The following is a 24157-nucleotide window of genomic DNA, read 5'->3' as shown; positions in this document are numbered from 1 at the left end:
AGAATTTAATAGGTGTAGGCTCTCTTGTAGCCCATGATTGATGGTAGCTTGATATTGGAGAGTGGGCTTATGTTTGGATATGGTTCTGACTTGTTTCGCAGCTCCAGCTATGGATCCCATACCACTGACGGGATCAGTTAACCAAATCAAGAGCTGTTGGCTCCCCACCATGGCTGTGTGCCACTATTGCACTTTTGTGGGCATCACAACAGGTTATTTGCTGCTAAGTAGGTTAGACCATGAGTTGTTTGGACAGATATTGGTCATTTTCCCCCAGTTGCCCATGTAGCACCTTCTGGCACAAGACACCCTGACTGTCTGGGGACTGACTCTCTTCTAGCTTCTAGCCATGCCATTCCGTTTTACAAGTCAACTGCATATGGTGTCTTCAGCAGTAGGGTCTTACCACTAACCTTTGGTTGGTCATCAAGTACTGTAATAGAAATATGTCTGTCTTTTAGGAAACCTTGTAGGTCTCTCTGATCAAACACTCATTGTAGATGATAGCCACATGCTGGTACTGGGAGTTCCAGGTCAGTGCCCATTAAGAAAATGAGGAAGAAGATAACTAATATACAAGAGTTAGAGAGAAGAGAGAGAGAGAGAGAGAGAGAGAGAGAGAGAGAGAGAGAGAGGGAGGGAGGGAGGGAGGGAGGGAGGGAGGGAGGGAGGGAGGGAGGGAGGGAGGGAAGATGTAGAAGATTAAGGTTAGCCTTGCTCCTACCCTCTCCAGTATCTTGGGTTCAGGTGTTCCCTCTAAGAGCCTGGTGAAGGTTCAGCCATTTGGTCTGCCTTTTAGGAAGTAGAATTTTATGGTACTATTGCTGTTTTGGTCCCCATTTGTGTTTCCCAACCCTTCAATGCCCTCCCCTCCCTCCCCATCCATACTAGTGTCTAGAACACAAGATGCTGGCTGGAAATGTAAGGTATCAGGTAGATTTAGGTTAGGTGCTGTAGATGAGTAAGATTATGTGGTGATTTTTCTTATATATATATACACATAGGTTTATATGTTCACATAAATGAATTTATATAATGTATTCTGTCTTTACCTCCATTTCCCAATTCAAGTTTATTTATTTTCCTGAGTATAGCATCATTTTATTCTTTTTATCTGTTGGCAGACAGGCTGATCCTTCAACATGTCTATTCTGAATGGTGCTATAATAAACATGGATGTAACAGGTTTCTTCAGAGATTATTAACAGCTCAAAAGACAATTTGAAAACTTTTAGCTATGGAGGAATCTTTTACAATTCAAGACATAAGAAAATATATACATCTTACTATAGACTAGTTTATAAAACCTCAATTCTACTCCTATCCCATTCCTAAAATGATAGTTGGGTTTCACTCTTAAGTCTCTTAGAAAGCAAGTCCGGTTTCAGCTTACCATTTTTTCTGTGCTTTTATCAGTTGTTAAAGCAGTTGATGAGGGCTTGAGAGATTCTCAATGCTTGTGAGGATTATAGGATTAGCATCTGACACACCCAGCCACCAATATATATGTATATAATATTTATCTATATATTATATATATTTATATTATATATATTATATATATTTATATACCATATATATTATATATATATTTTATACATATTATATATATATTACATATATATATATGTATATATATATATATATATATATATATATTAAAAGAAAGAAAAGAAAAAGGAAAAAGGGGCAGAGTTTGTTGTATGATCCGTCCTAGTTGTAGTGATCTGAAAGGCTCAAGGGTACAGACTTGCAATGAAGGTCCTATTTCTGTCTCTGCAGCAGCTAGCAATGTCCCCCAACTTCTCTGTGTAAACCAAATGTCCATTCTATAGATAGATTAATGTTTCCTGAATTCAGAATTGATTAACAGATGCATTATCAAATGGTAACTAAAGCTGGCCACAGCATAAAATATTTATAGGACCACATGATAATTAAATTATATCTGAGATAAAAGAGAGAAGAAATTCAAAAGGCAAGTCCAATGAGCTGACAATGGTAGCTGTGTAGTCCAGGAATGGGCATGTAGTACATAGTTGAAACAGTGCAGTCCCTGCCAGGGTTAGATAATGAACATGTCACTGAAAACTAGTGTAGGGAACTAACAAATATTAGCAGTATTAAACACTTCATATGAACACCTTTGTGTCTTAGACATTGTAAAATCATACATAAGTTAAATAATTAATATCTTATATTGTTTGAAAGAAAAGATCAGTAAATAAGTTATGACAGAAAAAAGTTATGACCTGCAAGCTAAAGGTAGTTTTTCAAAGATTTTTTTTTTTACATTCCTTAGTAATTCTTCTATCTAAGAAGAATCCATGGTCATAAAACTTCAGTAAACATTCACTACTGAGTATTTATTTTTCTTTGCCTAGATTTATAGCATATCAAAGATCCAGTGAAGCTTTCTAAGGAGAAATCAATTTGATGACATTTGCCAAATTTATATATCTTTTATCAGAACTAGAAATAAACTGTGATAAAATATTCAAGCTGGGTTACTTTGGAATAGATGGACATACTTGAGGTCCTCAGTATTTGGCAGATCTTTCTGGGTGTTCAATGAAAGGATGGCTCTGCCTGCTGCTTACTTGAACCTTTTCTTAAGCATATGTTTGCCGAGTCATCCTAGAGGGAAACAGTAATGCCCTTGCACAAATGAAAGGAGAATTTGATGCTTGCCTTCTCTCAAAGGCGTGATTTTTTTGTTTGGTATGTTGTTATTGTTTGGAACAAGGCTTCATTTTAGCCCAGACTAGCTCATGAATCACTAGGTAGTTGAACCTGGCCTCAATCTAGTGATCTGGCTGCTTCAGCTTGCCAAGTGCTTCAAAATTGTGCATTCTTGAAACTCAGTAGTCTATGGCTGTGATACAGACCCACATTTTACACAGCTTGCACCAGGGCCATAGAACCTTTTCCTGATGGACTCGGAGATTCAAGAGACCGCTGACAAATATGCTGATGGGCACTTCTCTGTGCCGCAGCAGAACTTCATTTCTCCATTAGAGCTGGAACTTGTGTCCATAATATTGTTGAGGCTACCTTATTACCTTTTAGAAGTACAAATTTGAATCCAGAACACAGTTATATGAACTGGTAGCTGTAAATTAATGAGTACTTTCCAAAGTTTGACTACCTTGAGGAATATCTCCAGGGCTATTAATCTAATTTATAAGACAGTTTGCCTCCAAATGCTCTGACATATCCATTAATAGTCTTAAAATACAATGTAGTGATTACCCCATTTCAAACACTAATGAATGCACCCTATGTCTATTACTTCATTTAATTTTCAAGGCCCTTAGTGATGGAGATTATAGCGTCTCCATTCCAAGATGGGAAAACTAAGTCATACAATAGGGCTGATGACTAATTTCCTCTAGTTCACATGGGAAATTTGGGCTAGGAGTTCAAACCCAGACACAGGGACCAAAATTGCATTTTATCATATAGAATTTTGATATAGTCATTGAAGAATCAAGAATAATTTCATGAGGCTTCGGGTCAAGATGGAGTTCTCCTAACCACATTTCAGCTCCTGGGGTTCTATCAGGCAAGATATATGAGGCTCCAATGTCAATAGGTCTTAGCAGACCTCTAGTGGGCATATACAGAGGGGAACACTTGGGAGTCACTGGATTCCCATGCTCTCTGGTAGCCTACTAGACACTTGGTCCCCTCAACCACTTACACCAGCCACTGCAACCCTCCTATGAGATTCCACCTTACTCCAATAAGGAGGGTGTGGTGGTTTGCTTCAGGTGTCCCCATAAACTGAATGTTTTCTGAATGCTAGGTTCCCAGCTGATGGAGATTTTGGAATTAACGCCTCATTGAGGCAGTGTATTGTTGAGGGAAGGCTTTTTGGTGTTACAGGCAGTTTTCCCTTGCCAGTGTTTGGCACACTCTCCTGTTGCTATTGTCCACCTTATAATGGCCAGGGGGTGATATCCACCCTGTGCTCATGCCATCATTTTCCCCTGCCATTGTGGAGCTTCCCCTTGAGCCTGTAAGCCAAAATAAACCTCTTTTTCCCACAAGTTGCTCTGGGTTGGGTGATTTCTACCAGCTGTGTGCACCTGTCTTCAGCAATAAAGTGGTACTGAGGAGTGGGATTGCTGCTAGACACCTGACTGTGTGGCTTTGGCCTTTTGGAGCTGATTTTCCAGAGGAATGTGGGAGGTTTTGAAACCTTGGCCTAAGAGATGCCTTGCACTGCTTTAAGTACAGCTTGATGGACTATTCTGGTCAGAGTAAAAAGACCTGAATGCAGTAAGAACTATGGACTGTGAGGTTTAGAGGGTTAGAAAGAGCTTTGCCTAGACTGGGCTAGCAGTTTGTGTGAGAAGCTGTCACTTATGCCCATGTCCTGAAAAGTTGTGCAGGGTTGCTTTGCATAGAAATGAACTGGTGTGAGCAGAGGGATATGGCACAGGAAAAAAAAAATTCTTTGGGTGAACTGCTGCAATTGAGAGATTACAACCTTTTAGATTGGGCCAGCTGAGCTGCACTGGGGCAACAGGAAGAATGTAGACTCTTTTGAAGGGGCCTGAGTGTTCAAGGAGTGTCCTGTTCTTCAAAGTCTGCTTTATTCCCCCCTGGATTAACAAACTGGCATCCTACCTTGTATTATGGAGTATAAGAAATGCAGGAAAGAGAGGGTCATTGAGTTTGCAGCATGGCCTTGTATTTTGGAAATGGCCATGGGCAGTGTGAAGCAGGTTTTCTGGTTGCTTGCATGGAGACCCCATGGGGCTATGAGAATGAATGGTGGATTGCAGTAGAGACCCAGTGGTGATGCTGAGACCATAAGAGGGCTGCTAAGGAAAGCTGCCGGCCCCAATGAAGTTTTCCAGGACTGTGAGTACCTTAGCTGGAGGGTCAGAATTTGAAGTCCAGAGACTTTTTGCTGGTTATTGGACTGGGAGATTTGTCACTAACTAGAGTTGTTGGACTTAGAGCTACAGAGTTTGGTATTTGCCCTGTTTAAATTGTATTGCTTGAGTATTTGTTTGCTATGCCCAATGTCATCTTTTGCAGTGTGAATGTTTATTCTGTGCCATTATGGGGGGTTTTGGTATTTTTTGGTAATATGGCTCAGTTAAAAGATCTTGGACTATGGAGATATATTAACATCATTGGAATTGAGAAAAATTATGGGGACTTTTAAAGTTGGACTGCATGCATTGCATTTTAAATTTTGTGGTTAACAGTTTATGGGGGCCAGGGGTAGAATATGGTGGTTTGATACAGGTGTCCCCCATAAACTTAGGTATTCTGAATGCTAGTCTCCCAGCTGATGGCAAATGGAAATTAAAGCCTCCTGGAGGCAGTGCATTATTGGGTTCTGGCTTATGGTTGTTATAGCCAGTTTCCCCTTGCCAGTGTTTGGCACACTCTACTGTTGCTATTGTCCACCTACGTTATCCAGGGAGTGATGTCCACCCCGTGCTCATGCTATCATTTTCCCTGCCATTGTGGAGTTTCCCCTCAAGCCAATAAGCCAAAATCAACATCTTTTTCCCACAAGCTGCTCTTGGTTGGGTGATTTCTACCAGCATTGTGAAACTGACTGCAACAGATGGCTATCATTAAAAAGTCAAATGACAGCAAATCATGCTGGAGTTATGGAGAAAGAAGAACTCTCATTCACTCTTGGTGGCAGTGTATACTTGCATAACCACTATGGAAATCAATATGGAGATTTCTGTAAAGGATAAATATACAGTTTTCAATGGACCCAGTTATTCCCATACTGGGCATTTACCCTAAATGCTCCATGCTTCACTATGGAGACATTTGTTCAACCATGTTTATAGCTGCTCAATTCATAATAGCTAAGAATTTTAATCAACCCAGGTGCCTGTCATTGGAGGAATGGGTAATGAAGTTGTGGTATATTTGCACAATGGAATTTTACTCAGCAGTAGAAAAAAAAAACAACAATACAATGAAATTTGTAGAAAAATGGACAGATATGGAACAGCTCATAGTCAGCAAACTCACATAATCACAGAAAGACAAATGCCACATGGTCTCCCTCATTTGAGGTTCCTAACTTAGACCAGCTCGAGCTGCTGAGACAACTTGATGCCCAGTCCATAGGGATGGAAGGATATGGTGGAAGGGGAAGGTGGGAAGGGGGAACAATCACAAAAGTAAACCCCAAATTAGTACCATGTAAACCTTTATCCTTGAAGATAGACTAAAGGATTGAACCCTCAACAGGAGTATGTGAGAAATACCTGAAAAGAAGGGCCCTGGAGAGGGTGGAATGAAGCCTAACCTTAAGAATGTTTTTTGTTTCTGCCTGTAACTCCTAGTAACAGAAAATGGTTACTACCCACAGTGAGCTTGTGACTCGAGAGATCTACAAGGTCCCCAAAATAAGGCAGGCTTGATTACTCACCTGAAGTGAAAGGTAAGACTGTATTGGTGAAGACACCATATGCTGCTGGCACAGAACACTGAGAGACCTGGCCGTAATCCAGAAGAGAGCCACTCCCTAGATAGGCCAATTAAGGCAAGAGCTAGTGTTTCTAAAACACAATGTCTTGCATCCAAATTTATTCATGCATTGGAGCAGCTACACCTGGCCACAGCCAGTGCCTCCCATATTTGATGGTTGTTTGCTTATATTTTGCATATTTCCAGCAAGTGGAATATTTGTATGAATCACACAAATATAGAAGCATAGTGTACTTTAATGTCTCAGGTACATTTGCCTCCTCTTATCAACTCTCTAATATCTAGTACATTAATACATTAAACTACTTCCTCTTACATTTACTTTCATCTGTTCTTACTTTTCCATTAATTAATAGAGCTGATTACTCTTTTTTTTTTTTTTTTCCCCAAGGTAGGGTTTTACTCTAGCTCAGGCTGACCTGGAATTCACTATGTAGTCTCAGGGCAGCCTTGAATTTATGGTGATTCTCCTATCTCTGCCTCCTCAGTGCTGGGATTAAAGGTGTGCACTACCACATCCAGTTTGATTACTCTTTAATTAAACAAAATGTAAGCTAAATAACATAGTAACTACATTTTTGCAAGAGTTGTTTGTAAGAAAAGCTTCCAAATGTATTTAGTTATTGCTCTGAAGCCCCCAGTAGTCTGCTTACCTTTTTCTACACATGTTGTGTGCATGCTGGCTACAGGGCTCACATGGGAAGGTAAGGAGGGGAACAAAGGAAAAATACTGGCTTCCCAACTGAGATTAAGACTGTTGTTTTAAAATGACTTTTCAGATACCTAAAGGAAACATGAGATAGTGATAACACTGATATTTCAAATGAATTCAGAAAAGATAATTTTTAGAGCTCTGTTCACTAGTCTTAGTCTGTGTCAGGAGATGAAAATATTTAAGACTTTTTTTTTTTTTTTTTTTTGGTTTTTCAAGGTAGAGTCTCACTCTAGCTCAGGCTGACCTGGAATTAACTATGTAGTCTCAGGGTGGCCTCGAACTCACAGCGATCCTCCTACCTCTGCCTCCCGAGTGCTGGGATTAAAGGCGTGCACCACCATGCCCAGCTAAGACTTTCTGATAGTGATTTCCGTGAAAATTACCAATGTCCAGATGATCTTCATTGATTTACTGGACGTGGTGTATACATAAGTAATCACCATCTACTTCCTCCAGTCTCTTTGTTACATATCTCAACTTTCTACACATGCTTTAGTCCTCAAATATGTAGACTGAAGACATTGTTGGCAGAAAATCAGCTATGATCCTGGCACTTTGAGCCAAGATGGCTGGAAACTCAGCCCTCTCTTCTTCCTGGCCTCATTCACACTCTTTTCTTTGTGAAGGCATTTCCCACCATAAGCCAGCAGATCACCTCCATTGTCTCTTTATTGCATTTGTGCACCCTACTAGCCACACACCCTCCAGATAGCTCACTGGCATGTGATCTGATCTAGATCAGATTTTTTCAACACTAAAGCTTTATAATTTTATAGCATTCTGTAATATATGAACTATGTAAAACTACTGCTTCTGGGAGATTTCCTTTATCAAGAAGATGACTTGGTTTCCTGTTCAGTAAATTTCCAAGGACTGTGTGAAATTTTAGTATCTCTCAGAAGTCCTTCACCTATACCTTACTTGAACATCAGTAAACAAGACTATTTGTCATGAATATTGTCTGGCAAATCAAATAGCACATTCCAGCTCTCCAGAAATAGAAAGATAGAGCCATTCTACCTTCTGCTCTGTAGTCCCCATTGGTTTCATTGCTGTCTGAAAATATCATTTGACCACCTGAACATGGCAAATTACAAACAGAAGAAAATGGCAATATTTTCAAGTCTGATGGATTTCTTTTCAACTCACTCTTCTTACACAGCTTTGACCCCATATCTTTCTGATAAATCAAATTAACACCAGCAGTAGGGACAAAACAACAACAACAACAAAAGCTTTTATAGCTAATCCAATATCAACATGACTTCATCTGGTGTGTAGGAATGACTAACACATGTGCCAATTCATTCACTCTTCCATGTCCCAAATCTGCATCTTTAACAAGATCCCAGACAAATCAAAGGTTGTTGGCCCAGATTTCACATAATTAAAGTGGCAATTTTAAAAATGTTTATACTTGTCCTGGCTAAATCAGCTCTCTTTCATGGGTATGAGAAATTGAGAATTTATGAAATGTATGAACAAATATATTAGCATCTTAGAACACATGACAGATGTACAAGTGATATGCAAGGAACTCATAAATCCTCAGTAACAGTTAGTGTAAAATCACCTGGCCAAATCTTCCACAACAGGATCAAATGCACTTTATTATAGCATAAATATTTACTTTTTACATTTTCAAACATGAAGACACCTTTGAGGCACAAAAGCAAAAAGTAAGTGGTTTTTGTGTGTTTTTGATACAAATAGAAGTAATAGGTCATTTTTTAGTCATTAGCTCAGCTTGTAATAACATTAAAAAAAACAGATGGTTTCTCTTTATTGAATACAGGAAAAACATAAACAAGAGCTTGTGAGTTCAGAATCCAATTATCAAGGTAGGTGGGGCTGAAGAGGCAGGTGACAAAAATAGCTTCAGTATCATAAAAATTCTGGACTTCAGACAGAAATTCTAACTCTTGGATTGAACACACTTAACACACATAAACTCTAGCCAGAAAGATATTGCTTAGCTCAGACATTGGTACAAGTTAGAAGCCTGCATGTGTTGCACATGAATTTATCTGTATTCAGTACTTCACATGCAAATGTACAGAGATAACCAATGTTTACCAAGACATATCTGTTTTGGAAACAGTATTTTTATTTTCCCCAGTTTTTTTTTTTTTAAAGAACTGAAACCTATATTGACTATTACCTTTTTTCACACACATCTAAGCAACAATATCAGTTACCTGACTTCAGGTGCTGTTAATTCTCTAATTTGTCAGCCCATTTGCAAATGTGATAGGTTTTCTAACTTATTGTGAACAGTAGCTAGAATTTTTGAAAATAAAAATAGTTGGGAATAATATATATGTAGCCAGGCATGGTGGCAGATGCCTTTAATCCCAGCACTCAGGAGGCAGAGGTAGGCTGATTGTTGTGAGTTCAAGACAACCCTGAGACTAGATAGTGAATTCCAGGCCAGCCTAGGCTAGAGTGAGAGCCTACTCCAAAAATCTAAATAAATAAAAATAAAAAGTGTGCCTCTCGATTGAATGGTGCAAGTTTCCTTTGAAGTGTGCAAATTTACTCGTGAATAATCTTAAGCATATAGACACCCTCTCTGAACACCATTTACTTTCACCAAAATGTTATATTCCTTAAATCTCTCACCTTCCATCACAGTGAACACATGATATCCAAAACCCATATTGATTTTTAGTTCCCCTGAATTTTATTATTTTAAGGTGAATCAAATTTTATTCTTATGCATGTGGGTTTTGAGTACCCTGTACACCACTTATTGACAAGTATCCCTCTCCTTAGTCCACATTCTTGGTACGTTTGTTGAATTATCTTTTATAATTTATTTCTTTAAAAGGGATTGAGAAAGACAGACAGAGAGAGAGAGAGAGAGATAGAGAGAGAGATAAACAGAGAGAGAGGAGAGAGAAGGAGAGAGAGAAAAAATGGGTGCTTCAGGGCTTTCAACCACTGCAAACAAACTCCAGACATATGACCCACCTTGTGCATCTGGCTTACATGGTGTACTGCGGAGTGAATCTGGGTCCTTAGGCTTTACTGGCAAGCACTGTAATCACTAAGCCACATCTCCAGGCTTTAGTTGTCCTTTTAAGGAGTAGGTTTCGTTTTAGGTTCTCTATCCTGTTGCACTGCCAGTACCAAGGTCTCTTGGTTATTATACTTCATTATATCTTTTGAAATAAAGTAATATGGTGCATCAAGCAATGACTAATTTTTGTATTTACTCATGAATTTCAGGATGATATTCCATATGTTTAAAAATGCTTATTTGCATGTGTATGGTGGGGGGGGGGTGTGTAGTGGCATGCACGGCTTCTTGCCATACCAGACACTTGTGCTGTTTTTTATGTCTAGCTCGTGTGATTGACTTGGGAATTGAAACATGGTCAGCAGATTCTGTAAGGAAGCACCTTGAATGACTGAGCTAGCTTCTCAGCCACTAATTTTCTGTATCATTGAAGAACAGCATGTTTAATAGAATTTTAGAACACTGTAGTGTGAATATGTAAAGCATATTAACTCTTCCTATTCATGATTATATGTTTCATTTATTTATATCTTCAATTTTTTAAAAATATATTTTATTTATTTATTTATTTGAGAGCAAGAAAGAAGAGAGAGAGAATAGGTGAGCCAGGGCCTCCAGCCACTGCAAATGAACTACAGATGCATGTGCCCCTTTGTACATCTGGCTTATGTGGGTCCTGGAGAGTCAAACTGGGTTCCTTTGGCTTTGTAGGCAAATGCATACTCATACCTGACCATTAATTTTACAATACTTTGATTCTGATAATGAGTTTTCTTTTTCCAGTGAGGTTTACACTTTCACGTTTTCATGTTGATGTTGGTATCATTTTATTTCTGGATTAAAAAAAAACTGTACTGAATGATTTTTATAATAAAAGTCTTTTCCACTTTTGATAATTAAAGAAAGCCATGACTGAGTAAGCTTGGCTGGTGCAGCATGGGCATTTGCTATCTCTTTCTTTAGAGCTGCCGATAGAATTTCTTCCTGCTTCTCTAGGAGATTTTGTTTAGTAATTTGCTACTGTGCAATGTGGAATTTACTTGTGTCACCTGAGTCTGTTATCATGTCACTGTTAGGATCCCATGCTTCTAATTTTTGTCAGTTTGATTGTAACATGTTAGGGTAGTCTTATTTGGATAGAATCTCACTTGACTCTTTTGACCTTCATGTACCTGCATATTTATGTCTGTCCCTAAGTCTATAGAGTTTTATGCTCTTTCCTCTTTAAACATGTCTTTTAACTCTTGAACATTTGTACTTTTAGTGGCCTACAATTCTGTATTATTCCTTCAGTCTTTCTATTATTTTCTTATTTTCCTTCTGACTCTATAGTTCTCCATATTGATATGAGCAGAGTTAGCTCAGCACCTACATAGATATCCAGACCTGCAGGTGTTCAGGGCCTCATACATACAACAGCACAGCACTTGCCTGTCATTCAACCATACCCTTCCACATGCTCTATAACCAGACAGAGGCTAAACAAAAATCACACAGAGAAAGAACATCTTTTAATGATTGAAACTGTCTTTCTCAGTTGGATATAAAATCAGAAAATATTAAAGCAAGTAACTTTGAATCCATGTTTGACTTTTGTAATATTTCATACAATATTTTCTTTATCATTTACATCTCTTAATACTAGAAGAGCACACTGAGGTTTCCAGGCAAAAGATAACTGAGTAGAAATATCAAAATCTTCTCAGTTTCCAGAAGATCTATGCAACATGAAATACAAAACAAAGTCCTTAAAAGATGGAAAATTTAATGTGTGAGCCATGATGTCCATTCTCAGGATCAGTGACAAAAATGTAAGCTCAGTGTTACAAAGTAAAAAATTGTTTGCTATCTGTTGTTGCAGTAGAAAAGCTTCCAGAGAGAAAGACATTTAAGTAATATATAATGAATAGCTTCTAGACAAATCACTTATTTTTCATAATAGTTTGTGTTGATGCAGTGTATTGATAGTTCTGAGGTCTGACTGCTTTTAAGTGATCAGTGACACTCCAAGTATGACAGTATTGTCCCTTTGGTGAGGAAGACAAAACATCTTTTAGAATGTTCACTTCTTTGACAGGTTAGCCATCAGTAGAGTGAGTCAGAACTAAGTAAAAACAACTGGTTCTTCTGCTGAAACTGAAATCAACTTAATTCTATAGATGGTTATTTTTCAAATTGTTGGTTCTGTCTAAAATATAGAGTTTAGGTTTATCTTAATGTTATTATGAAATATGTTGAGGCTTAGTACAAAAAAAGATATAGTTAGATTAGAGATAGATATAAATACATAGAGAGACAATGAGCACCACTATTTCTTCAGCTAAGATAGGTGTGTTTTGTAAAAACACAGCAGATATGGATTCTGTTTTGTAGAGTGGTGTTATCAAAGGACTTGATATAGCTGGTGTGTAAAAGTAGGCTCATCTGATACCTGAAAAAGAAAAGAATGTTACTAATTCATTTTATAATACTATGTTTATTTAATCTCTCTCTCTCCCTCTCTCTCTCTCTCTCTCTCTCTCTCTCTATATATATATATATATATATATATATATATATATATATATATATATATATATATACATATATATGCATATGTATATATGTATATATATATTACAGTTTATTTAAGATCATGTATATATGTATTTGGTGTACATAAGAATATAATTATGTATGTATAATATATATACAAATAATTACCCAAGATATGACGTTCTTTCTATTGTATAATCCAATACCTCAAGCCATAGAGAGAAGCTCTGTGATGGGCTTTACTACTAGGGCACTACATGTTTGAATTCAAGAAGGATGCATGAAAAATCTGCTCCCTACCCCTCTGAATCAACATATAACTGGATAAGAAAGGAGTACCAGTAAATCTGCTCAGAATAAGCATTTCCATGTCCTTAAGATCATCTTCCATGAACAGTTGTATATATTACTACATTTTCGAAAGAAGCATAGCAATATTCTTTTCAATCATAGTGAAAACACACTTCACCATATATCTCCATTTTCAATTGTGCATAAATTTTCCATAGACAGAATTTTTAGAATTTACCAAAATATAATTCTTTAAGAAACCTGCCTCCTCTGTAATACTTTAATTCTAATTCCTTTGAAAAACACACTTTACAAAAATCATTACTTTTTTTCTTATAACAGTGAAAGATATAAACAAAACTACATCTGATGACAGGGACACTTCCAATTATTTTGTGATTTAGTAATATATGAACCCATAGAGTTTGAACTTCAGGGATCATTCATCATGTGTGAAGAAATCTATTATATTTTTCAGTTTTCAATGGAAAGTATTTGAAATCTTCATAAATTTTCATACTTGTTATTAAGCCAATACCACATATTAGAGGTGGTAAAATATTTTTCTACAGTGTGAATACATTTGGTTAGTATTTTAAACACATTTTGTCTAAGTATATATTAGTAAAGAAACAATGGAAGCAATGATCTAGAATAAACTAGGACATAGCCTCATGAGATAAATATCTTCATCTCTCAAAGAATTATCAGTAATCCTAATTTTTGTTTATAGATACACACATGCTGTACAATATACATGTTGAAGTCTGAGGACAACATCAGGTGTGAGTCCATAGGCCTTCTGGGATTACAGACACACCAGCGCTACTGCTTCCAGTTTTGAGAATGGGTTTGGGGATCTAAACTCCAGTTCTTAGTCTTGCCCAAATAGTGCTTTACCTACTTAGCTGTCCATCTCCCAAGACTTCCATTATAATTTTGAAATAATATAATTACTGTTATACTTCCATAATTAGACAATTTTGAATTCATACTAATACATAATATTTTTTTAGGTATCTTTTGAATCTATCCTAGATGTTGATGTGCCCAGGTTACTGAGAACACATAAGATTTAATTAGAAACAATGTCTAAAGTAAAAGTCCAAATATAAATTGTCAGTAGCAAATCCAGGAGGTTTATATTATATAAGTTAGGATCAATAGTCCTCACAAGTAGAGTATGATGTCTTACTTTGAAGCGTGATTTTCAAAGTAAACGTCCCATTTATCCTGCATTGATGACGTAGTTTGGGGATGGAGCTGGTGGAAATGGTGAAGGAGGCGGGGTCTTCTCCCTGACCGATGTGCTTCACTTGGGGCAGGTTTGCTCAGGGAGCATGTAGCCAGTGCTGTCTGACTCATAGAAACCTGAGCACCCTCTGAAAGATTTTCCAAGACTTAATTGTCATCTATGTTTCTTTTTTTCCTATATTTCTTTTTTGCTAAACTAAAGGACTTAATTTTTAATTTCTTGTACTATAATATTCTCATTTTTAGATAGTGATTTTTAGTTGGTCACTAGATCTAGCAGTGAACTCTGGATTGGAAAATAAGCTGGCTAGCATGTGCAGAGGGCCCTCCAGGTTTTCCATTAGTGGTATATTCATTTTATAACCCTTAGAATATCCATCTATTATACAAATATCATTTTTCTTGATGTCCATCTTTTTTTCTCTGATAAAATTATAGAGAATTATGTGGACTAAAATTTAACTTTAAATAAATTATTTAATATTTACTTATTTTAGAGGAAGAGGTCGATAGAGAATAGGTGTGCCAGCACCTCTAGCCACTGCAAACTACCTTGTGCATCTGGCTTTAAGTGGGTACTGGGGACTCAAACCTGGATCATTTGGCTTTGTGGGCAAGCACTTTAATTAACCACTAAGATATGTCTCCAGCCCCACAAATTATTTTTAATAATTCACTATAAAATAATGTGCGAGTCAAGATTTTGGACAAAAACTCTCTTACGCAAACTTTACAATGATTATGATTATATCACTTCACATTCCTCCTAGATATAAAGGTGTATTTCAGTTATCGATTTGAATGAATAAGGGAAATGTCTGTAATTTCAGTCTTCATCAAGTAGCATTAGTTAGCTAAACATTTTGTTCCATTTTGATAAAATTAGAACTATTAATACATAAATCATAAATTATAAAATAAAATTATAACATATAACTAGTGGTTAAGTGATATGTATCTTGCAAGTATACTTACTTATTTTACTCTCTTTGATCTGCATGCACAATATGAAATCATAAAAGCAACAAACATTACCACTCCAACACTGAGTAACACTTTTTCTACCAGGCCAAGAAGTTTTATTTTTCCTGTAACTTGACTTCTGAACATTTTCGCTTTCTCGTCACCAATGGTAGCAGTCTGTGTTAAAGTTAATAATTAGCATTATTTGGGCAAACTTATGAAACGACAACAAGTCTCACCCTTTACTCCACCAACTTGTTCAGGTATTAATCAACCCTGTAGATAAGTCAGTAGAATTCCCTTTACACGGAAAGAGGACATAAATGCCAAGCATACCAACTTTGATCGTGCATGATGTACAAACACATAAATGTTTTCATTTTATCTTCAGAACCCTTTGAAATATCTCAGAATTTCCAAGAGTTGTTTCCAAGTGACAAGAGAAATTGCAAAAGCCAATGCTTCTATTTGCCTTAAAGGCTTATGTATACATTTTCTGATTCTGTAACTAATCAAATTAGTAGTTTATACAGAAAATAACCTACCAGGGAATTTTGGAGAGAGCTGACTACTCTGGCTTTGATCAGCATAACTGGCTTTTATAAGAACTATTATATTCAGTGGGTCTCAATTTCTTTTGTATTACATATTGAAATATATCTTTCCTAAATAATATAACAAGTGAATTTGTAGTGCTTGTCTTCCTAAACACAAGCTCTGAAAATTAACAAATATTTCTGTTCAATTTAGTCATTTCCAATATGTTAAGGTTTAGGATTATCTATATTGGCAATGGCAAAGCAATCTTGAATACTACAGTTGAATACATGCAGTTTTTAAATATCAAAATTTTTATACAGAGTTGACTTGTCAATAAGTAATAAATTAAAATACTAACCTCATTGAGCCAAAGTATAGGTATAATATAATGCCTCTTCAGACTCTTCAATGCTCTGTAATATATGTTGAAACTAATTATGTCAATATATTTACAAATATTAATAGACATTTTATTACTCATAAAAGAATTACTCTTACATACCACTTCAATTACTTGATAATTTTCTGTGCAGTAAATCTATTTAATATAATGTTCATAGCCTTTTTATTCACAAACATAATCATACATATTTCAAATTACATTGACTTTTTTAAGAATATATTTTCAGATACTGTAGCAGCAACAATTGAGTATGGAGGAAATAAGAGGTGTTCTTGCAACATCCAACAACAATCGGTCCATAGTATATAAGGAACATTTCAATAGACACTAGATCTGATTCTTAAAAGTGAAAATAATAATAATTTAATTATTATATAATGACATCAAAGGCAAGTTAATACTTAATATATTACCTACAAATATAGGTCTACTCACTTTCTTATAGGAAAATATTATAAATTATACAGGAGTAATATTGCTAGAGACTCACTCAATTTTTTTTGCTGGCTTGACCAATATGTTGACCTGTAACCGTTTTGCAAATTGTAAAGTGAATCCAGTTATCTAAAATGAGTAACGAAATAAAATAATTAAAGACGCTTTCCAAATACATTCTGTAAAATATACAAAAAGTACTTTTGCTATATTACAAGAAAGTAACTATTAACTTACAATGAAATACTACGTAAGATTATAAAAATTGGACTGAATAAATGCTACACATAACTATATGTAATGAAATGTGATGTGAATTTGTTTACATATACTGCATTTATATAGTAATATATGTAAACACACACTATTCCTTTGTTCAACTTAACTTTACAGATGTTTCAATTGCTAAATATATCTAACATGGTTGTGAGCCAACTAACAGCAGTAGTAACACAATGACTCAGTTAATTTAATTATTGAGCTATATGTGACCAAACATGTATTTAGAGTCCATGTATTACTTAGGAAGTCATATTACAATTACATTATGATTATCAAAGACCTCAAATTTAATTTGTATATAAGGTGCTCATGAATGCTAGCCAAGTGCTTTACCACTGAGCTACACATATCTCCAGTCTTCCTCTAATGTTTAAAAAGTAATTTGGATTTCAATAATTTCCTATAACAACTGTTATATTTTATTGACTGTAAATGTCATAGATTTTGCCAGGAACTTACATATATATTCATAAAAATCCTTCAATTATTGATAGCATAACAGTGATTCCTCAGTCAAGTGTAATATAAATATAAAACAGTGATACAAATAAAATTGTAAGGTAATTAGACTAATGTTCATTATCAACATAATTGACCTATGTTGTATAAAAAAGACTTATAATTTTACATATGGCAAAACAAAAATTGAATTTTCATGCCATAGAATATAGTAGGATGAAATTAGTGTCATTTTATCAATATAGTTTTACTAATTACATGAATGTTATGTAATTGAAAAGACATAAATGACATAAAGACTATTTTCTTTAACTTTAAAAGAAAAATATTAATCCAACCAGATTAGTAATCTATCTGCTTACTGGTTCCACATCCAAGAATGTACTGTGTTCTTCTTCACTTGGATTCAAGCCTTCAATAGGTTCTAAAAGATCATGACTTCCATGTAGGAAATGAGGCAGTGAAATGTACACAGGTTTTCCTGAAAATACATTGTCAGGATTCAGTAGATATTAATTTCTTCATTTTACATATCACTCAGAAAATATTTATGTGAAAGTGATGATGTTTTGGATTAAAAACAGTTGGTTTTGAATGTTATAGTTGAGGGAAGAAAAGAATTATAGAGGGCTACTTTCGTGAAAATATCTCTTTACCTAGCAGTCAGTTGATGGCTGTTCTATAACTGCTAATTTTCAACAAACAAAATTTATCTCTAAACAAAATTGCTGAGATAGAATAATTCTACAGTGATTTGTATTCATACTTCTAGTATTATGTCTGTGTGTGGAGCATGAAGAGTTGGTTTTTTTTTGAACTTGATTTAGTATAAAAGTACAAACAAGATAGATTATAGGCTTTTAAATTTTGGCTTTATGAACAGAATGACAGCATAGTAACTTATATTTATTGTTTCCATCAGGGGAGGGAGGAACTACAAAAGTGCCAGAGATAGACCTTAGAAATCTTAGAGTGTCCATAGAAGATTCAATTCTCCCTTAACCTCAAGTAAAACCAGCATAGAATAACACACTGTGATTTTCTTTTTCTTTTTTTTTCTTTTTTTTGAGGTAGGGTCTCACTCTGGTCCAGGCTGACCTGGAATTAACTCTGTCATCTCAGGGTGGCCTTGAACTCATGGCAATCCTCCTACCTCTGCCTCCCGAGTGCTGGGATTAAAGGCGTGCACCACCACGCCCAGCTGATTTTCTTAGTAACTAGTAAATTGTGCAATGCTGAAACACAATAAAGCCTTAAAGAACATTTGAAAACATAATCAAGATTCCTACCAACAACCCTTATCTTCTCTTATTATTACCTTCTTCATTGATTTTAAATTTTCAGTAGGAAGGAATTCTGGGTAAAGTTTACATTTCTTTTTTTTTTTTCACTAGTTATTTTAAAGTCATCACCCAAGGTGATGATTTCATTATTCATACATGCATTTCATTAAATTTTATTGTTTTATACCTTTTCTTTCCACCAAACAATCCTCCCTCCTACTTTTATGGGTCATTAATTCTATTACCCTCATCCCTCCATTAAGATCTCTTTGTCTGCTCTCATGGTCCTCTTTCTACTTTCATGACCTAAAAACACATACACTTTGCTCTAGTTTCTGCATGTGTGTGAAAACATATAGTGTTTATGAACCTGGATTATTTTGCATAACATAATAGTCTACTGTGCCATCCACTTTCCTGTAAATGTTACTAATTGAACACACAGATATCATTATGAGCCATGACACTGACAATAAGCACACACCTTCTTTACATTTGCTGATGTCCAGAACACCATATGATGTGCAATTTTTGGAGATAATTTTTTCTGTGCAGAAACATTCGTTGTCTGGATTTTGTACTGGGGATGCAAAGGCCTTGGCTGGAAGAACAAATCTATACACAGGGATTCCTTTCAGATCAATCTCAGATCCAAATATAGCATAGGCTGACCTACAGCAATATAAGGAAAGGGCTTCATTCCATGAACCAGGACCATATCCTTGAACATCCATTTAATTTTCTTAACTTTAGTTCATGTTCTTACTTTAAATTAGAAAGTGTCTGATGCTCTTGATAGAATTGTAAGTTCTAGTTAAAAACCTTATGAAGTTATAGGTCAGTGCCCACTAAGAAAATGAGGAAAAAGATAACTAATATACAAAAGTTAGAGAGGAGAGAGAGAGAGAGAGAGAGAAAGAGAGAGAGAGAGAGAGAGAGAGAGAGAGAGAGAGAGAGAAGAAGGGAGGGAGGGAGGGAGGGAGGGAGAGGGAGGGAGGAAAGATGTAGAAGATTTAGGTTAGCCTTGATCCTACCCTCTCCAGTGTCTTGTGGTTCAGGTGTTTCCTGTAAGGGCCTGGTGAAGGTTCAGCCATTTTGTCTGCCATTTAGGAAGTAGAATTTTATGGTACCATTGTTGTTTGGGTCTAGATTAGTGTTTCCCACCCCTTTGATGCCCTCCCCTCTCTCCCCCTGCATCCTAGTATCTAGTCCACAAGATGCTTACAGGGTATGTAAAGTATCTTGGGTATATTAAGGTTAGGTGCTGTAGATGAATGAGACTATGTGGCGATTTTTTTCCTGTGATTGGGTAAGTTCACTGAGAATTATCTGTTCTAGGCTCAACCATTTTTCCTCAAATTTCTTTGTGTCATTTTTTTCTTACTGCTATATAGAATTCCATTGTGTAGATATACCACATCTTAGTTATGCATTCTTCTACTGATGGACATCTGGATTGATTCCAGCTCTTAGCTATTATGAATTGTGCCACTACAAACATGGTTGAGCAAATCTCTCTGGCCTATGGTTTGAAGGTTTTAGGGTAGATGCCCAGTAAGGGAATAACTGGGTCTGTTGGTATCTCTATAGTCAGCTTTTTCAGGAGTCTCCATATTGCTTTCCAAAGTGGTTGTACCATCCTACATACCCACCAACAGTGGATGAGTGTTCCTTCTTCTCCACATCCTCGCCAGCATTTATTTTCTTTGATTTTTTGATATTTACTATCCATATTGGGGTAAAGTGGAATCTCATAGTTGTTTTAATTTGCATTTCTTTGATGATTAGGGATAATGAACATTTTCTTAAGTGTGTGTTTGCCATTTGTGTGATTTTTTGATCAGAGAAACCTACAAGTTTTCCTCAAAGAATGACAGATTTCTGTCAGAGTACTTGATGACCCACCAAAGGTCAGTGGTAAGATCCTATTGCTGAAGACTCCATATGCAGCTGACACGTAACATGGCACGGCATGGCAGGAGACCAGGAGAGAGTCAGTCTCCAGAGAGTCAGCGTGTCTAGTGACAGAAGGTGCTACATGAGCGACTGGCGGAAATGACAAATATCTGTCCAAGCAACTCATGGTCTAACATACTTAGCAACAAATAACCTGTTGTGATGCCCACACAAGTACAATAGTGGCACACAGCCATGGTGGAGAACCAACAGCTCTTGATTTGGCTAACTGATCCCTTCAGTGGTAAGGGACCCATAGCTGGAGCTGGGAAACAAGTCAGAACCATATCCAAAATAAGCCCACTCTCCAATAACAAGCTACCTTCAATCATGGGCTACAAGAGGGCCTATACCTATTAAACTCTCTATTAAAAAAGTAAGGGTTATCTCATTTGTCCTGGTGCTAACTCACTCTCCGTTGGATATTCTGCTTCTCTTTTTCAGATAGATGCAGATCCTAAGGAGAGAGCCACCCCATCATACCTCAAAAAGGCCCCAACTGAAACTAAGAAAAATTGGCAAAACAAGCAAGGGTGCTGTTTTCCTGATGAACCAGATACCAGCACAAGGTGGAAGGAGACCAACACAGAGAAAAATCAACTCCTACCAAATCAGAGAGCCAGAGCCTCAGAGGCCCCCAACACTTCAGCACTGAAGCAGACCAAAAATGAACCCAACATAGCTCAGGGAAATTTTGCAGAAGAGGGGGCGGAAAGAATATCAGAGCCACATGTTGGGTCATGATATGCAGAGACATTTATTGTACCAATAACTGTGGGCTAACTCCACAATGCACAACCCATATACATCAACAAGGAGGGGCCAATGGGGAAGGGGTAGGTCACAGATGAGCCTAATAATGTTACCAAACTACCTGTATTTGCTGAATAGAAAACTAATTTAAAAAATTTAAAAATAAATAAATAAAATAAAATAAACCTTATGAAGTTTTAATACATATCAGAATTCAGAACTTGAGCATGAAGTATTAATTTGTTTTCAAAAGCTTCTAAGGCCAATTTTATAGTGAACTGTCATGAATTGAGTGTATGTATGCATGTATGTATTATATCTCTTCTAGTTAATTCCTCCTATATACAGTATTTATATGACTTAAATTTCTTTATTATCTAATTTAAAGGAAGTTTTTGTCTTAAAACTTTCCATCATCTATCCAGTGCTCACCTTGCTCTATGTAACATCCATTCTTTCTGATGTTCAGCTAACTCTACATGGAGAAGCACTGTTCTCAGCAATTCATAGGTAAAGGATAAGATTCTAGTGCATTGAATCTTTGTGTATAATCTCTGTCTTCAGAAAGAAGAGTGAGATCTTAGGGTAGTGGTGTGCGCTGCAGTACTTGTAGGCTATATAATGGGTCCCTACTAGTGTGAAATGATGCTATACATATCATTAATGTAGTTCTGTGACAAACACATCATTTTCTTTGGACATCTTTAGAAAGGCTGGAAATTTCTCAGTAGGCTTGAATGTTAGATACTGAATGTTTATTCTAAATATGAGAAAAATGTTCTTAGAAGTGGCAAGGGAAAGGAAAACACATAGTAGGCTATTTTGAAAGTTAATAGAGTTGCATATATATTTTAGAAGTCAAGAAAAATGTCATTAAATTTATTAGATTTCTTATCAAGCAGTAGAATAGGTAAGGGTTGTCTACGTTATTTTACCATTAAAAAAGTCTACCTTGAAGACATTGGTGTCTTACCTGCAAATGTCAGCAGAAAAGAACTGTAGTACTTGAGACTTCTCAACAAAAGGTGGAAATGTGGCTGCATCTGTCAAAATTCAAGTCAGTGGCAAATAGTGGTAATACTAGAAAAATTTAGGAATCCATTTCCAGTTTAGTCAATGAAAACACAGTATGAACTTATGTGAATTTAAAATTATCTATTAAGATTTTTTAAATAAAAACTTAAAAACCAGGTACACTTTATTTAATATAGTATAACTAATGTAGTGTTTCAATATATAATCAATGAAAATGTTCCATTTCTATGTCTAGCCTGTGTTTCTTTTTCTTTTATTTGAATCACACTAGCCACATGTCAAGTGTCATGTGGCCTCAGGCTATCAGATTCATAACAAATGTGTATGCTATGTATAGGCATTAGTATAAAATCAGATGTAGCGAACTATTTTTGAAATGCCCAACTGCATCAGCAGGTCAGCATTTTCCTTGCTTTGTAGGCTCCTTTGGACCACCTTGAATATCAACTGTGTTCTTTTTAGTAGTGATTCATTCATGTGCACTACTGGCTGGTAAATACTTCAAATTATTTACTAAATATCTTTCCAAGAAAAGAATTTCTTACAAATACTTTGTAAATCTAGTCCTCACATTTTAAAAGATGTTTTAGAGCTTAGTGAATTTTAATAGTACCACTCCATAGTCCACACTGAATAACTAAATAGAAATATACATCACTCTTCAATTTTCTTCTCTAATATGGATAAATGAGCCACCATTGAAGAAAATTTTTTTTGTCAAGTGTCTTTTAACTTTGTGACTTGTTAGTCTTCATTTATGCTCTTGCAGTATGAAAAGTTTCGTAAACTGCAACATCTTATGATCACTGCTTGATAGTGGCAGTAAGAGGACTGGATATGAAAGCTTGCAATTTTATTCGTCTCTTGCCTTCATGCCTGATGTTTTTGTACTTACATTATTGTCACTAATGAATTTGTAAACCTCTATATACTTTGAATAAAACTGTGGCTTGGGCTGCAGAGATGGCTTAGCGGTTAAAGTGTTTGCCTGAGAAGCATAAGGACCCATATTCAACTCTCCAGGTCTGGCATAAGCCAGATGCACAAAGGTGAGGCAAGTGAAAGGTTACACATGGCCACTAGGTGGTGCAAGCACCTGGTGTCTGATTTCAGTGGCTGAGACCCTGGTGCACCAGTTCTCTCTCTGTCTCTGTCTCTGTCTCTGTCTCTGTCTCTGTCTCTCTCTCTCTCTGTCTCTGTGGTCTGTCTAAAAATAGTGTGTGTGTGTGTGTGTGTGTGTGTGTGTGTGTTAATTTTAAACAGGATTTTTTAATGACTTTTCTCTTAAACACAAAGTATTCCTTACAAAGTAGGCGCAGTACAATCCATTCATATTTTTGCCACTAAGGATTAATAATCAGAAATATGTAACCCCCTTTTTTTGATGTAGGGTCTCATTCTAGCCCAGGCTGACATGACATTCATTCACTATGTACTCTCAGGCTGGACTGAAATGCATAGCAATCCTCCTACCTTTGCCTCCCAAGAACTGGGATCAAAGTAATGGGCCACCATGCCTAGCTTATTTAATTTACAGAATACCAAGGAACTTGACAATTCATGTGGAAAAATGCTCCTAGTAAACATCCTTGTCATTGCTCAAAACCCAGCCAAACAAATCAGTGGTGGTTTTTCCCTTGAAGGTAGTGAGAAAATAAGTAAACATGCAAAACTCAGTCATATTTTTGGAAAAGTAAGCATCCTGAGTATTTTTGTTATTTTCCTGTGTTCACTGTTACTATAACATTTTC

At 36.2% G+C, this 24157-nt stretch overlaps 1 protein-coding gene across 3 annotated transcripts in view; it reads right to left on the bottom strand.

Moving 5' to 3' along the window:
• Nucleotides 1–12381: 12381 nt before the first annotated feature.
• Cd36 (CD36 molecule) overlaps nucleotides 12382–24157 on the bottom strand; it is a 71628-nt gene continuing 59852 nt past the window's right edge. For all 3 annotated transcript variants that reach the window (XM_045161042.1, XM_045161043.1, XM_004662316.2), the window contains exons 9-15: nucleotides 22345–22414; nucleotides 19147–19334; nucleotides 17742–17860; nucleotides 16694–16767; nucleotides 16159–16213; nucleotides 15273–15437; nucleotides 12382–12648 (exon numbers count right to left, since the gene is read on the bottom strand). In XM_045161042.1, coding sequence (XP_045016977.1) covers nucleotides 15273–15437; nucleotides 16159–16213; nucleotides 16694–16767; nucleotides 17742–17860; nucleotides 19147–19334; nucleotides 22345–22414 — 671 coding nt within the window. In that variant the 3' untranslated portion in view covers nucleotides 12382–12648. The remainder of the gene's footprint in view (nucleotides 12649–15272; nucleotides 15438–16158; nucleotides 16214–16693; nucleotides 16768–17741; nucleotides 17861–19146; nucleotides 19335–22344; nucleotides 22415–24157) is intronic.

This window comes from Jaculus jaculus, chromosome 10, assembly GCF_020740685.1.
Source record: "Jaculus jaculus isolate mJacJac1 chromosome 10, mJacJac1.mat.Y.cur, whole genome shotgun sequence".
NCBI classification, from domain to species: Eukaryota; Metazoa; Chordata; class Mammalia; order Rodentia; family Dipodidae; genus Jaculus; species Jaculus jaculus.
This window is presented reverse-complemented; position numbering and strand designations above follow the sequence as displayed.